The following is a 17,007-nucleotide window of genomic DNA, read 5'->3' on the forward strand; positions in this document are numbered from 1 at the left end:
GTGACTGCTTCTAAAAACTCAGAAATGTAAAGGTACAGATGGAAAAAAATACATATCTTTTCTTAAGAATAAAATCACTTTAGTTTATAAAGTTTGTACAATATTTTTAAAGTCTTCCATGAAAATAAGCAATTCTAGGGAGCCTACTGTGAAAAATTTCACCAGATGGGCTCCTAGCCCCTGGACTCCAAACTGACAGCCTATTTAGGTGGGCTTTAAATTCATTATGGAAAGAATGTGACAGATACCCTATGTCTTCCAAACACCAAGGAGTTGCTTCCAGTTTTGAATTAACGCTGAACAACAATTCTATCAAAAAAGAACAGTTAACATCAATTAAAGACATCTGGTGAGTGACAAATTTATCCAAATGTAGAACATCCATAAGAATCCTAAGTCAAATAAAGGGCAATTTCATCAAGAAAATTAACAAATCCAAGTGAGTAGATGACATCTTGAATATCTTCAAACTGGTAGAAAGAAAATGATTCAGTGTACTAGAAAAGTGGGAATGTAATGCAAAAGGCTACAAGAAAGTTTAGAATTTAATACACAAGAAAATTTATTAATGAATAAGAATTAAAATTTATCTAGTTTATTCTCCAGATGAGAAGATTTATAAAACTTCATGAGTTTGGAGAATAACAGAGATATTGTAAAGAAAAAAAAATGCTAAAAATTTTCGTTTACCTCCTGATTTTAAAATATATAATTACAACAAAAATTTTTTATACTCTGTTCTCTTGTCTGTACCTTTCCTTCCCTCCCCTGATTAGCTAAAAGCCAGTAAGAAAGCAGACATTAGCACAGGGAAGAAGGGTAACTCAGATAGTTCTGAAATTTATAAACATCTGAAAAGTTAGATGGTCAATCCATTGATAGGATAAGATACTTCAGAGACCTGTGTCATTAGATTTGATGTTAAGAAAGAACAATATAAAATAAGCAAACTAAGAATAGTGAAGAAAGGGGAAAATCATTTACAGCAAAATTAAAATTAGCTCCTAGGTCTAGGAAGAGATTATCAGACTTCAAAAATCATTGGTAAGAATGTCCCTAACATAAAATTTAGAAAATAAGAAATGAAGAGAAAGATGTTGACCAGATCATTTTTAGTGTTATCAAATTGGGAGAACATACAGATTCTAGTATACTGGTCACTACCCTTTGGGCTTAAACAAGACAGTGACTTATAAAAATCAATCATGCCTTAAGAATATCCAATTCACCTGAGGTCAGGAGTTTGAGACCAGCCGGACCAACATGGTGAAACCCTGTCTCTACTAAAAAGACAAAATTAGCTAGTTGTGGTGGCATATGCCTCTAATCCCGGCTACTCAGGAGGCTGAGACAGGAGAATCGCTTGACCTTGGGAGGCAGAGGTTGCAATGAGCCGAGATCCCGGCATTGCACTCCAGTGCAGTGGCTCACGCCTATAATCCCAACACTTTGGGAGGCCGAGGCGGGTGGATCACGAGGTCAGGAGATCAAGACCATCCTGGCTAATATGGTAAAACCCCGTCTCTACTAAAAATACAAAAAAAAAAAAATTATCTGGGAATGGTGGTGGGCACCTGTAGTCCCAGGTACTCAGGAGGCTGAGGCAGGAGAATGGCATGAACCTGGGAGGCGGAGCTTGCAGTGAGCTGAGATCTCACCACTGCACTGCAGCCTGGGTGACAGAGCAAGACTCCATCTCAAAAAAAAAAAAATTCAAACTCTCTTATGGACCAAATGTTTGTGTTCCCCTGAAATACATATGTTGAAGCCCTAACCCCCACTGTGATTGTTTTTGGAGGTGGGGTCTTTGGGAGGTAATTAGGATTAGATGAATTCATGAAGGTGGGGCCATGATGATGGGATTAGTGACCTTAAAAGAAGCAGCAGCAGAGAGCTTGCTTTCTCTCTCTGCCATTTGAGGACCCAGGAAAAAAGTAGCTTTCTGCAAGCCATGAGTAAACCAGGAAGAGAGCGCTTACCAGGAACAAAATTGGATGGCATTTTGATCTTGAACTTCCCAGCCTGCAGAATTGTGATAAAATACATTTCTGTTTAGGCTACCTGGTAGTCTATGGTATATTGTAGCCCAAGCTGATTAATATACTCTCTTTGCCCGGATGCCTTGATTTTCTATTTATTTGGGAACTGGTCTTCAATTCAACTTATGAATGAGCACAACATGGCATAGAATCATAGAAATTCATAACTGGTAGGAAACAGAACTCTCATGTAGTTTAACCACCCATCTTATGCCTGATTTGTTTGAGTTGAAAAGTGACTAAATGGTCTTCCAAGATACACTGGAATCTCTCTCATGAGAGGAATTCACTAAATAAGGTGATCGTTTAAGGATGATCTTTTTTCTACCTCTTTTGTATGCCTTAAATTTTCACAATGAAAGATGCAAGACCTACAGAGAGGCATGTAGGGAGGAACAGAGACTGTTTTACATTTCTAACATTTTCTTTGAAACAAAGATAAACATCCTCAGATTCTAAAGAGAACTAATTCTTTAAACTTTCTTCATCAAAAGCAGGAAACATCTACCTCTAAGTCTACAATTTTGGATTATATTATGGCAAAAACATTAAGCATTGGAGGGTGACATGCTCAGACCAGAGCAAAATAAAATTTTATAGCCCTAAAGTGACAACTTCTAACTAGGCAATAAGTCTGGCTCTTTTTTCTGATAAACATTAACTTCTGCTTAGGATCATTTAATTAAGTGGAAGCATTTTCTTTATGCCAGTGAAGCTACAAAGCAGTGAAATGAGAGTTCTACTGTTTACCTTGAACAAACGTAGGCCAACTCAGGTTCTCTTAATCTGGAATACTTGACCGTTTCCACCAAGATAAAATTTTTTGCATTAAACAAATACAAATAGGAAATGTCCTAGCATCATTAAGTAGTCTCAGTTCCTTAAAGTCATGGCTCAGTTAATCATTTGCTTTTAGAATGTTTTCCTCCAAGAATAGGGAAATGTTTAATGACACATTTGTAATTATTCAAAATATTCTCCCTTTTGCCTTTACACATCTTTTTCAGATCACATGTCTCTGAAATTCAATAAAAGAAAACATTATATGAATAATTTAATTTCATATTTAGTTTATAATAAGAAAACTCCGTAAGAGTAAGATGTGTTTGCAGTTTGGTAGTTTGTATGCAGGTCACCTCCTATTACAGTGAGTGACTGTATGATGATAAAAGGACTTCCAAGCTCAAAGCCAGGCCCCTTCTTTTATGCAATAATACATACAACCAAATACCAACCAGTAAAACACATAAATTTGAACAATCCCTCAGAGTTTGTTGAATTTACTTGGTTAGTTATTAAACACAGTATTCAGTCAAAGGATTGGCATATGTCTCAGCAAATCCTCATTTTTTAACAAACACAGTTAGGCATACTATACTTTATCTGCACATACTCATGCCTCACCCTTAAAAGCTGGATGGTAACTCCATAGAAAGGATGAAAGATGACCTTGGGCCATCACAATAGAATCACTGGTTATAACACAAAGTGTTCTCATACTAGAGAAATGTGTTTGCATTTGTGGTTTTCCTGATGTCTTCAAATGAATATTCCTACGTCACAACTACATCTGTTTGGATGCCTACCCCCATGGGTAAATGAACAAAGGGATGTGTTCTAAGCACTTGCTTGATGGAAATTAACAATCGCTTTCATCCTTGCCTTGTGTGGCTTTCTTTGAGTTGCTCTATTTGCTTTTTGCCACGAGCTAATATAAATTTTAAAAGTATCATGACTGTGGTATCTTAAGAACACTACATAATTGGAAATAAGGTTTAACCTTCAGTAGAGCCCTGAGTAAGTTCACCTTAAAATATTTAAAAAAAAAAAAAAAGATTAAAAGAAGTAATTAGATATATATGCCAGGGTTGAAAGCTCATGGAAGGCAAGAACTTTCAGAATGTTACTGGCTGAAGTACCTAATGACGTAGGTTTAATTTATGATTTTGGACATGCCCAGAAGGTTTCATATTCAAGACATAAATTCCCTATGTTTTGATTTTTAATCATATATTTTCTGCATGCACTCAAAAATTAGAGTGTTCAATATCAGGCTAGTAGGCTTATATGAATGAATGGTAAGATATAAACTAGTTGAAGGAATTTTCATCAAATGCTAACCAGGCTACATAGACAAACAAGTCTTCGTTTGTTAATAAGCTGTGTACAGTCAGAGAACTGTAAGTTAACTAAAGGTTTCCCACAAGCCTAATCATGATAGCACAGTATTAAAATCCAAAACCAAAACTAAAATGTTATATGTACACATGTTTAGAAAACAGATGAAAACAAAAGTTACTTACACTTTTGCTCCGAGAAAGCAAATCACAGGTATTTCTTTTCATCGTGGTGTTTTAAGTAATTAAAATGGGAACTAGTGTTTCCAGTGTCAATGCTCTCACTGCAAGTATCCACTCAAAAGCCAACTGGAATGCTGAAAAGAAAAGGAAGGAAATGTTTAATCAAGTATATGATTAACACATGCACTTTGAAATGCCCTCTTAGACTGGGACAGTAATTCTTAAATAATTCATCAGAACAGGCTAAAACGGTGCTGTGTTTAAAACAATAAAAACATATACACAAGCAACATTTCCAAAACAGTTTTTGTTAAATGTAAGTTAGAGATTTCAAGCACCATCTGTTTTCCATTAAATATTCAACTCTACAGTTTTAGTAGCTGAAAAAAATAAAAAATAATAAAAAAAATAAAAACCGATATGGTAGCCATAACCTAAAATTACATGTATAAAATGACGATGCAAACTGAATTGTATATATGTTGATTCTTATTGGGACAGCTAGGGACTCGACAATTTTTCACTAAGGGATCACTAAGGTGATCCACTGCTGGAGGAATCTTACCTACATGTGAAGAAAAGAGCCCTCTGAGCAACTGCATCATTGCCTCTTGTTTCACTGACAATAATCAATAGTACCTTAAAGCCAATCCAATAACTCTTCAGTAAATTTAGTGAGTTCTCTACCCCTTTAGTTCTAAGTGGTTGTAAGGAATACTTGAGAAAATGAGAACAAAAAGTATAAGCAATAACTGTTAAGTAGTAACTGTTATTTCAAGGAATATTCCAGAGTAATTGCCACTTGAATGACATTGATATCCTCATTATCTAACAAATCTTTGCTTTCTCCTAGACACTACAATGGAGATTCTCCATTTTCAGTTTTGAAGATAGAACAAATCAAGTAGCTGTATGTATTGTGTTCATTTATGATATTCTTTTACATCAGGACACAACCTACATATTTATAGGGTATATTTGCATGTGGGCTGAAGTGCTTTCAGGGAAAGAACTTACTGTAAGACAAAGAGGATAAAAGGCCTGGTCAAACCACAAAAACTCTGATATTGCAGGTTTAGGCTAATGTTGTAGGTGTAGGCTGATGTTAACAGTGGCATGCAGTTCTATCATTTGGGTTTGTTCTAAGCTTCTCAAAAAACATGTATCAGAGACTTTAGGAAAAGAGTAACAGTGGTGAAGGTCTGAAGGAGCTGGTTTTGCTAAAATGATTGAAAAATATTAAAGTACAAAGTAGTATGAATTATACATTTAAAAGATGAAAAACAAAGTAACTATGTATCATTTTTTTAAAAACATACAAAATGAAAACAGAGAAGCCTGCAGGGACACAGCCTTTTTAAAGGCTGAAAATACTTGTTTGGAATAGATGTGAGTCACCCTCTCAAGTCTTCTCAAAATAAAACGAAGACACTTTGCGGGAGGTTAGAGGTCCCATAACAGCAAAGCAGAGGTAGAAACAGAGAAATAAAGTTCACTGCGACTAAGAATATCTCTAGATGCAACTTGGGGACTCAAAGGCAAACAACGGACAAAGCCTACTTCCAAGGTTGATAGAAATGCTTGCCTGAAGATTAAAGAAAAATGCACAATCAAATATGAGTTGCTAAGATAAATACTGTTTCTCTGAGTGTGTATGGATTTTTTCTAAAGGAGTAGGATTTGAAGGGAGGAGCTGATCCACAAATGGAAAGTTCTCAGCTAGTACACCTCCAGGAACTGAATCACCTTTACAAATTAGCATCCTATAGGTCCCAGAAAATGTGGAATTATGTTACTCATTTAATTTAGGAATTGAACAGAAATAATACAAACTTAAAATATTACATAACTAGGGAAAAAAATTAGATAACAGCTGTGGGAAGCTTACATATTATCAGAGAAAAATTTATTCAAAATATTTATTTATTCATCCAGTATTTAATGAGTAGCCTTAGGGACAACTAAGGAATAGTTGTCCTACTAGGCTAGTGACTCAGTGGTAACACATCAGTCAAATCAGACAAATAATGGATTTGACCTGATAAGTTTTACTGAATTAACCAGGTTTTTTAAAAATTTGCCTTGAAATCATTTAAAGACCATCATTAGCAGATACTTTCCTGTGGGAATTTGGAACTTACAGAAATTTCAATAGGTAAAGAGATTCAGTTGAAAACTGACTGCTGATGGAATGGCTCTTCTCACCCTGTATAGCTAGGAGGCACCTAGCCTCACTAAAAGAGTATAGACTTTGGAACCAGATAGGTATAGATTGGAATTTCAGCTTTCCACTGGCATTCTATGTAGCTTTTAGGTACATTATTTGATTTATCTGAACTTTCTCCAGTTCTGCAAAAGAAAGACAATAATACACATATGTGTTTTCAAAATAAATGAAGTAAAAAGGATTGTCTAGGAGAATGCTTGGCTCATAGGAGGTATTTGGATCTCATCATCATCATTATATATTTATCATCATCCATCATCACTACCTTCTTTTTCTCTTAGTATCAAATAGCAAGCAACACCAGCTCATTCTTATTTTTTCTCCTATAAATGCTAACCTCTCTCAAATAATACATATGTGGGCAGATCTATTTTATACTAACCAGTATGAATGACCTATCAGTTAAAGGTCCAGGAATAAACACACAGCATACTTATATTAGGATCATTTACAGCAGGTTCAACAAAGAGACTCTTTAAGGAGATGTTGGTAGGGTAGAGGCATCCACAAAGGATGGCACAGTACTTGGAACTAGCAATAGCAAAGTTTTCACCCTAAGAGGGATGGGTTGCCCATACCTAAGAAAAAGCATCACACAGAGTGGGCTGCCTTTAAAATGGAAGTTGCTCTCTGGGACACAGCTAGCCTCAGGTCTCCCTAAAAGGAAGGAGATAAGAAAATGTACGCAGTCTCATTTTCCTTTCTCCATCTGTCTCCTGCTAGGACTCCCCACTAGCCAAATGCAAGCAAGCAGGAGGGCAAAGGAGGAAGATGTACATCTCACTGGTCAGCCTTCCAGGGTACAAAGCCCCTCAAGGTAGGGCAGGGAGGAGAGTGGAGATGGAGAGGAAATGGTAGATGCGCTCTGCAGTCTATGAAGAGGATTGCATGTTCTGCCACCTCATTTATCCTTAAAAAAAAATCTATAATTTATCCTTAAACTTTCCAATAATCCTGTGAGGTAGACATTGTCAACATGTTATCCCATGGCACAAAAGAGGAAATCAGCACCAACGAATGAAGGAAACTGCCCAGGAAATGGCAGAACCAGGATTCACACTTGACTGGTCTGCCTCAAAAGTCCACGTTTTTGTCTACTCTTCCATAGTGCTTTGCTGCCAATAGCATGAACCAGTGCATCTTAATTACGAACAACTGGTAACCTCTGCAAAAATCAAAGCTGTGCCTAAACTAAAAAATGTTTGATGAAAAGGTTGACTCTCAGGAAGGCATTTATCTTAGTTCCTACAAGTTTCTCTCTCAGCAAAGATAATGTGGTGAGACTGCAGAAAAGCTTTCTTCCTCCAGGTGCACTAAAAAGAAAGTCAGGTGAGAGAATACTCACACGTGCAATTTCATTACGATAGGAGTTTCCATATAAAGTTAATTAGAAAGAAGGAAGAGTCGGCTCCTGCAGGGAGAACACTTTAGAAATAAAAATGAAGAGAGGAGGTAGATAAGACAGATAGTGCTGGAATATTCAGGGATGGAATTAGAGATGGAGCACCTGTATACATTTTGCTGTGTCCACACAAAGGGAATTAAGACAGGTTCTATCCTAGGGATTAAAGATTTATATAGCAGAAAATGTCTTGAACTGGTCATCAGATGAAATAAGTTCTACTTTCATTGCTACATCATATACACAAACTGTTTGGTATTAGGAAAATCCTTTCCCTTTTTTTCCTTGTATCTCCACAACCCACCTCACAGCATTGTTATGGGGATTAATCAGACAGTATCTCAGAAAAAATTCTGGGGACTTTAAGTTCCCTGCAAATATAAATTTATGTGTTGAAACAGCAAATGTCCCCATACATAATGACACCTTTAAATATAAGAATGAAAAGGGGTTCCAATCATCCACAAATATTAGAGAAGCTACTGAACAGGACATGTTTTATATATTTAAGAAGAATTCTTTATTCCCCTCTTTTTGAACTAACATTTTTTTTCTTCTACACAGTAAGTCAGTTCATGTAGTAACTGCTGAATTATAAAGTCACTCAGATGCATTGCTTTTAAAAAGTTTATTGAGCACCTTATATGTGTCAGGCACGGTACTAAGCCCTCAGATAAACAACAAACTTTCTTGATGCGAAGGGAAAGAATTGTTTGGGTGCAGTTGCCTATGAGTGATCAAGGTGTAATGTATTAGCTCTGTCTCGAACTTACTGTTGTCTCCAACTCATCAAAAGGTAGATTTTTCTAGGGCTGCATAAAGTAGACATCAAAATGAAACCAAACTTGGCAGTTTTTTCCCTTGATTAGATTCTAATCTAAATGAAGAATGAATGTATGTGGCATATATAAGAAGAGAAGTTTGATCACAATCAAAGACAACTCCAAAGGAATACAATAAAAACAAGCTTAATTTATCAAGGTTTACTCACCAAAGTATCTGCAGGAAAGAAATTAGGAGGAGGCAATGCAATAATTAATACTTTAAAAGTTTTTTTTTAAAAAAAAGAAAGAAACATACAAGGATGGAAAAACAGATTTTTTCATGGGAATGTTTGAATTATTGCCTTGGGCTCTTAAATGTCCACTAATTTGCCCTCTATACACGTAAGATAGATAATGTGAACATCTGCTTCAGTTGGCCCTCTGCTACACTGGTGGCAGAAACAAGGGAAGAAAGTTCCAGATATCTCCTCATACCTTCTAAAATTGTGAATTAAAAGAAAGGACTTCTTTTTTTTTTTTTTTTTTTTTTTTTTTTTTGTCGCCGGGGCTGGAGTGCAGTGGCCAGATCTCAGCTCACTGCAAGCTCCGCCTCCCGGGTTTACGCCATTCTCCTGCCTCAGCCTCCCAAGTAGCTGGGACTACAGGCGCCCGTCACCTCGCCCGGCTAGTTTTTTGTAATTTTTTAGTAGAGAAGGGGTTTCACCGTGTTAGCCAGGATGGTCTCGATCTCCTGACCTCGTGATCCGCCCGTCTCAGCCTCCCAAAGTGCTGGGATTACAGGCTTGAGCCACCGCGCCTGGCCAAAAGAAAGGACTTCTTATTCCAGATCTAAAGATGACAATAGATATTTCCTGCTATTTACATTTTCTCTAGGGTGCTCTTTATCTGAAGCTATGCTTTATCTGAGCTCCTGCTAGAGGCTATAGAATCTGAGATGTAGAAAGAGCGTAGGATACAAATAGGGTAATTGAAGTGTAGGGAACATAAGCAGTCTGCCTAAGGTCATAGGACTGCCTGGGACAACACAATAATGAGAGGACCCTGTATTCCATGCCCAGTCCTGTGTCCAGTTGATGATATTGCCCTGTGCGTGGATTTTCCTAAAACTAGTTTCATCTGTCAACCCAGATGTATCTTGTAGTCTTCCCAGCAGAGTTTAACATCTTGAAACGTGCCAAAGTCAGTGCAATCTACCTGTAACCACAAGGATGGCCTCTTGTATAATCAGATTGTAGCTTATGCTCAGTAGGAACTCCAGAGTGATGTGTTTCAACTAGAAGAGTCAAGTGATCTGTGATTTGCATGCTTAATTTGGCCTTAGCTCACACCCTATCTCCCAACACCAGCCCTCTACCCTCGTCAGGCTGGTCTCATCTCTGCAGCACCTGAGACACGTCCATTTCTACCTCTTAGCCTTAGATTCATGCCCTTTAATGGTTGTTTCTTTCATTTTACAGAACTCTTTCTATTCAAAGTCCAGCAAAAGCCCTTCTTTCTAATAACAACTTGCCCTGCTGCTCCAAGTCACATAGATTTCTACTGACTCTGAAGTCAAATAACAAAAAGTATTTTGTACCACAAACTTGTCTACTAGCTAACATTTTTTTCAATAATTGTTGTATAGGTTTAATCTTTGCTCCTTCAACTGGGTTTTTGATGTGGGTTGGCTGTGTCCCTACCCAAAGTCTCATATTGAATTGTAATCCCTATAATCCCCAGGTGACAAGGCAGAAACCAAATGGAGGTAATGGAATCATGGAGGCTGTTTTCCCCATACTGATCTCATGATAGTGAGTGAGTTCTCACGAGATCTGATGGTTTTATAAGTATTTGGTAGTTCCTTCTGTGTTCATTCTCCATCCTGCCTCCTTGTGAAGAAGGTGGTGCCTTGCTTCCCCTTTGCGTTTCAACATATTTGTAAGTTTCCTGAGACTTCCCCAGCCATGCAGAACTGTGAGCCAATTAAACCTCTTATCTTTATAAATTACCCAGTCTTGAGCAGTTCTTTATAGCAGTATGAAAACGAACTAATAACACAGGGTTGAATAAGGTACATTGTAAAGTCTCTTCCACACTGCAAGTTGTATGATTAAAAAATATAACTTCTACCAGGCACGGTGGCTCATGCCTGTCATCCCAGCACTTTGGGAGGCCAAGGCAGGTAGTTCACCTGAGGTCAGGAGTTTGAGACCAACCTGGCCAACATGGTGAAACCCTGTCTCCATTAAAAAAAAAAAAAATACAAAAATTAGCTGGGCATGGTGGCAGGCACCTGTAATCCAGCTACTCAAGAAGCTGAGGTAGGAGAATCACTTGAGCCCAGGAGGCAGAGGTTGCAGTGAGCTGAGATCGCACCATTGCACTCCAGGCTGGGTGGCAGAGTGAGACTCCATCTCAAAAAGAAAAAAATATATATATATATTTAAGTTTGAAAGAATTCATTATCATTATTTTGCCTTTGCCATAGTATTAATATGTAACATAACATTGTACCACTTACAAAATATATTAAAAATTCGAGGTATCAATCTATAAAAATGAACATTTTAATTAATAAGTAGAAATTTTGCAAAAGTGGAAATAAAATTATATCAAAATGTGGGATATATTCAATCTCACTATGAATGAAATGAAAATTAAAATCTCAATATTTGTTTGTCTTGCTTAAAAATTATTTTACTTCTTAAAAATAAAATACTTGAAAATAGTGTGTATATAATTAGATATGCATTTCATATATTACTGATCAGCTTTCCAAATGACATAAGTCTTTGGATAGGAATTTGATAATACATACCAAAAGCTTTAATGGTATTATACACTTTTATATAATAATTCAGGAAGTAACTTGAAATACGGAAAGTGCTTTGTATGCAGAAGCCTTCTAGCAGTACCACTTAAAATAATGAAAATCTGGAAACAATTTAGATGTCAAATAGTAAAGGAATTGCTAAATAAAATATGAAAAACTTCATGATGTACTATGTAATTAAAATCACATATTTTGCAAGATATTTCAATTACATGAGAAAAGGCTTACGTTATAATATTAAGTGAAAAAGGTAGGATTAAAGTTGTATGTGTAGTATTATCCTATAAAAAGTTATGCACAGAGAAAAGACTTTAAAATTTAGCAAAATATTAGTAGTTCTATTTAGGTACAGTATTATTGGTAGTTCTGTCTCGTTTCTGTGTTTCTTGGCTTCTCAAATTTTCAACACTTAGAAAAAATACTTAAAAGTCGGATTAAAAGAAAGTATTTGAGAGAATGCAAAACAAGTTACTCGTCTCTTCTTACTTCAGACTATATACAAAAGTGCTAGTTTTTGTTCGTGGAATTGTTAGACTGCTTTCTCATTTGTTTGTGTCTGAGTGCTCAAGTTTGCTATTTCATACCCAGTGTTAGACTTTGTTTTTGGGAATCTATAGACCAGAGAAAAGCCCCGTTGGAAAATAGATGGCTAAAATTAAGTTCTCTCTCCCTGACTCTGCTATCTTCGTCCTCCATTTGGGTGTCAATTAACTTACCTCTTTCTTTCAGATCTAGTAATGGTGTCTATAAAAGGAAATCTTCAGGCTCCACTTCACCTAGGAAATCAATCAGTTGTTGAGGCCTCCCTGCCTGTGCTAGTTTCTGGGAATGCAAAATGCATGGAACATGAGACAAATGCAAATGAACAACTGAATCAGCAAGCAAGAGATTTGGGTTTTATAGGATCGACAGGAGCTCAATCTACAAAATAGGTTCATATTATTATAAGGTAGAAAATAAATGCAATGTAGGTAGAAAAAGCTGTCACAATTTTCAAGAAAAATATTTTTAAAATAATAAGTTAACAATAGGGCTCTTTACCTAGATTTAGTTTCAACAAGCTTTGTTCCCTTTCAACTATTTGAGCCTCTTAATGTCTCTCTGAATATCCCATCAAAAATTATGCCTCAGCTTCCTTCTTCACCCAGCTTACTCTCCCTTACCTCCTTTCCCCCTGTCTGAGAGGATGAGTGAGGTGTTTCTCCTCCTATGAGAAGTCCTGTCTTCTACCTATGCCTGTCTTTCCTCCCCTATCTGTTCTAATTCTAACTGGCTCTCTCCCCTCAAGATCTAAATACTCTCTTGAGTCTTTCCTCTTGTAAAAAGCAAATCAGCCTTATAACCCTATGTTCTCCCTCTTCCAGATATCATTCTCTTTCTCTTCAAAATCAAGTTATTTGAAAAAATGTCTATTAACTTTCTTTACCTCCTTATTCCCACCGTTTACCCCTCAACCCAATGCAAGCAAGTTTTACTCCTTCCACACTTAAACTACTTTCTCCAAAGATCCTAGATCTCCATATCACAAAATCTAATAAACTCTTCACAAATTATCTGACTAGAGCTCTCTATAATCACATTGTTTTTGCTTCTAGAAACTCCCTCTTCCTCTGTCTTCTGCTGGTTCTCCAACCAACTGCTCAACTTCTTGCTATTTCATGGGGTCTTCTTATTTTGTCCATATCTAAAATATGGGTGATACCATTGCTATTATTTTTATCAGCATTTCTCAAATGTGACTGCATATTAAAATTAGCTAGGGAATGCCATAAAATGCAGATGGCTAACTCTCCTCCAATGAATCAGAACTTTGAGGAGAGGTACTCAGGAATCTACTTTTGGCCAATACCCCAGATAATAATCATGAAGGATGAAGAACACCACCACTTTGATTGGCACTTGGGAGCCTCTGTTCTAGATTATATTTCTTGATAATCCACTAATTTTTATTGTTTTTGCTGCCATGTGTATACTTTAACCCCCCACATACATATCTCATACACTGAGAGGGGTCTACCACTACTACAGTCTTCCAGAGTTTTATCTACACAAATTCAGGCACTTTTTAATGTTATTCTTGTCACCAACACTGCCTACTTCAAGTCCACCTTAAAATCTATCAATTTATGCTGTAGGGGATAGCTGCCTATTTCTGCTTCAAGACTCAACTCAGGTGTTATCTCCCCCTGGAAGAGTTTCCTGATTCTCCCAATATCCCAGCACCATTCCCACTGCCAGCCTGACTTAATATCCCTTTTTACTCCCTCCATAATGCCTCCTGAATGCCTCCCACAGTATATTTGTCAAATTACATCAAAATGATCTGTTTAATTGTACGTCACTGACAACCTTGCCCTGGGCTCTAAGTTCCTTGAGGTTAGAAAACATTTCATGTTTATATATATAATCACAACATAAAATATACTTAGTGAATGTATACTGATCTCTCCTGAATTGAAAGAGAATTATGAGAAGAAAAGCACATTTTGTCTCCAGACTGAAAAGAATCAAATCATTTCCTTTGTAGTTTATGCCCATATAAAACCATCATTCTATTCCCTTTTCTTCCTCCAAAATGATAACAGCAAACTCTTTTACTAATTTATTCACCAGACATTTACTGGACACTTCTGGTATGCAATGAACTGTGCTCTAGGGTCCAGGGATGCAGAGATAAATATGATAAAAATCTGTCTCCACATGGAACTCCAAGTCTAGTGGGGGACAGAGACAAATAACACAATACACTAACTACTCTGACAGAATCTCAGAATAGCTGGTGTGGGACCCCAGAGGAGGCAGCAAGTGATTCATACACCTAATGGCTTCAAAGCCTGTTCCAAGTTATTCTGCTCTTGTGAACACTTCTCTTTAAGTTATTCAAATGCCATTTCATATACTGATGTTTTCCTCCACGTAGAGGAAAAGAAAGATGAAGGTAGACATTGACGGTTCCTTTCATCTCCTTTGTGCGTCTAGTCAGAACTTTGTCCCTGCAGAAAAGGCGTCTGTAGAATTCCACACCTATAAAGTATGCTGTAAATGACCATTGAATGAATAATATGCAGGTGGTCACATTTACATAAGAGAACACAAACCACTTTCAATTTCAGTACAAATGACATTTTTGGAAATAAAAGCATATCATTTGGCTCCCCAAATAGCCTAATTCTTCACTCCCAAGGGTATGGAAATGCCAGAGTACCCACTCTTTCAATGCTCACCTTAACCAGTATTTCAAAATGGCACAGCTCAGTCATTGAGCTATAAATTAATTACTTTCCTCCGAGGATTCCATGCTTTATGGCCTTTCCCCCAACCTAAAATAATTTCAGCTCTCTAAAACACAACTCTCCACCCTAATTAAAAGTCCACGGACATTCTCATTAATATCTCATAAATGTAGGGTTTGTTGCTTGATAATACTTTGCTTTGGTGTTAGCCTCCCACGGCAGAGAAGAAAGTTACAACAAATGCTTCCTTTTAGCAACTTGCCTAGCCATACACCCTCCCACTGCCTCATTATGGTGCCCTTCCTGCCTGGGTAGTGGGAGGTATCTAGAGCAGTTTTGTCCTGTGAATCATAGGACAGCATGGTTCGTAGTTTGCTGGCCTGAGGCCCAATGTGGAACGAGCCTCTGAGATGTGTCATCATCAGCTTGACTATAACAGATCCATTGAGAGCCTCAGGATAAAATTCCCTGAGTCACCATGAGGAAAATAAAATGATAGCAAAATCTCTGGTGCAAGCTGCTTACTATCTACAAAGAAAAGTGGAGTTCATCAAGGCATTGAGCCTTTTATTCTTTATCATGTTTTTCTGTTCCATATTAAAGTAAAATCTGCTGTTTGAATACTTGTAAATTTGAGAAGTATTAGAAATGGCATTTCACTGAGGGTTGTAGAATGTATGCAGAGACTACGGTCTACAAATCATTAATTACAAATCATAGTCTGTACTTTATATCATGAGACCAACTCGGTTCTAAAACATGAACCATTCTGCCTCTCTAGCAAAAATAAGATAGACAGATGATAGATAGATAGATAGATAGATAGATAGATAGATAGATAGATAGATAGATAGACAGACAGACAGACAGACAGGAATAGGTAGCTGAAAGAGAAGAGGAAAGGTAAGAGTGAGAAATAGTGAGAAATTGGAAAAGAGAATCCATGCTATAGATCCTGCATTCTATTATGTGTAGCTTTCTCAATCTGAGCTATAGAACCAAAATTATTATCTCTGAGTAATTATGAGTCAGATACCTTCAGAAGTTCCTTTTTAAAATCAACATACCCCTTGGTTCTTTAGTTGCTTCTATTTAATCAATCAGCAATGAATTCTAATTTTTATTTTCCCATGAAATCTACTGTGAATAGCCTCCTTAAGAAAAAAAAAAGTGAATTATTTTAAGACCTAATAATACTCTTGGTTTAGATTATTTGGGACACAATGAGAATTTAAATAAAACAAACCAGAGTTAAAGTAAAGATAAAAGAGACAAAAGAGGAATTGGTAGAGCATCATGCAGATCTTACTTGAGGTAGGTACATAAAAGTTATTCTAATGCGGCTTCAGTAGAACAACTTTTATCCTAGCACCAAGTAAGTCAGGAAGTACCCTTAAGCTATCATTTCTCCCTAATTAACAAGTGCTACCCAAGGAGTCATTGCCTGAAGACTGCACAAACAGAAGAAAAGCAAGGCATAAAATGAAGAACTTAATGTTAATTAAAAGAAACATAAACAAGGAAAATAACACAGCCAGGAAACCAAAGATGAGTAGAAACCAAAACCTCTCAGTCCTCTGTCTCTTAGGAAGCAACAGCCCATTAGCATCCTTGCAAGGGAATGAGCCCACTGTGGTGGAGTCATTAACACCCACAAATTGAAAACTGTCCATGCCCCCTAGTTTGGAGCAAATTTCTAACCAATGATAAAGAGCAGTTGGCTTTTTGACATTAAAAATAAAATAGCAGAAAAAAAATTGGGGCAAAGAATTTGGTTTTTTTCTTTCTTTTCAGAGTTTTACTGTTTTATCAATTTATATAGACATTAAAAATAACAAGCAACAAAACCAAGATCTAGTAGAGCATAAATTATAATATTTTTCTGCCAATAGAGAATCATTTTCAATATGCTCTTTTTCTTTCATAGTCAGAGTATATATGGTAGATAAAATAAACAGCTCCTTCAGCGTAGTACCTTGTTTTAACTGCTTTCGTTCTTAAGGAGATATTTTTTTTCTCACCCCATTATAAAACAAGAACTCTAAGATATCTCCTAAACAAAGGTAATTTACATAAGAGATGCTGGTTTGGAGAGATGAAGAGACAAAACTAAGCAGTGGAATTTTAAGTTTTGGAATCAGTCATATTCCACATTCCAAAGAATTTGGAGTCAAATTCTGTTTTGGCCATTTTCTAATTTTAGGGCCAT

General features: G+C 36.7%; 1 protein-coding gene across 6 annotated transcripts in view; it reads right to left on the reverse strand.

Moving 5' to 3' along the window:
• PDE4D (phosphodiesterase 4D) overlaps positions 1 to 17,007 on the reverse strand; it is a 1,533,637-nt gene that overhangs the window by 1,209,137 nt on the left and 307,493 nt on the right. For 5 of the 6 annotated variants that reach the window (XM_031666719.1, XM_031666731.1, XM_031666723.1 and 2 more), the window contains exon 2: positions 4,343 to 4,473. In XM_031666719.1, the coding sequence (XP_031522579.1) occupies positions 4,343 to 4,384 (42 nt within the window). In that variant the 5' untranslated portion in view covers positions 4,385 to 4,473. Of the gene's footprint in view, positions 1 to 4,342; positions 5,542 to 17,007 lie in introns of those variants that run through there. The other variant, XM_031666733.1, reaches the window with a different exon arrangement.

Source organism: Papio anubis, chromosome 5 (assembly GCF_008728515.1).
Source record: "Papio anubis isolate 15944 chromosome 5, Panubis1.0, whole genome shotgun sequence".
NCBI classification, from domain to species: Eukaryota; Metazoa; Chordata; class Mammalia; order Primates; family Cercopithecidae; genus Papio; species Papio anubis.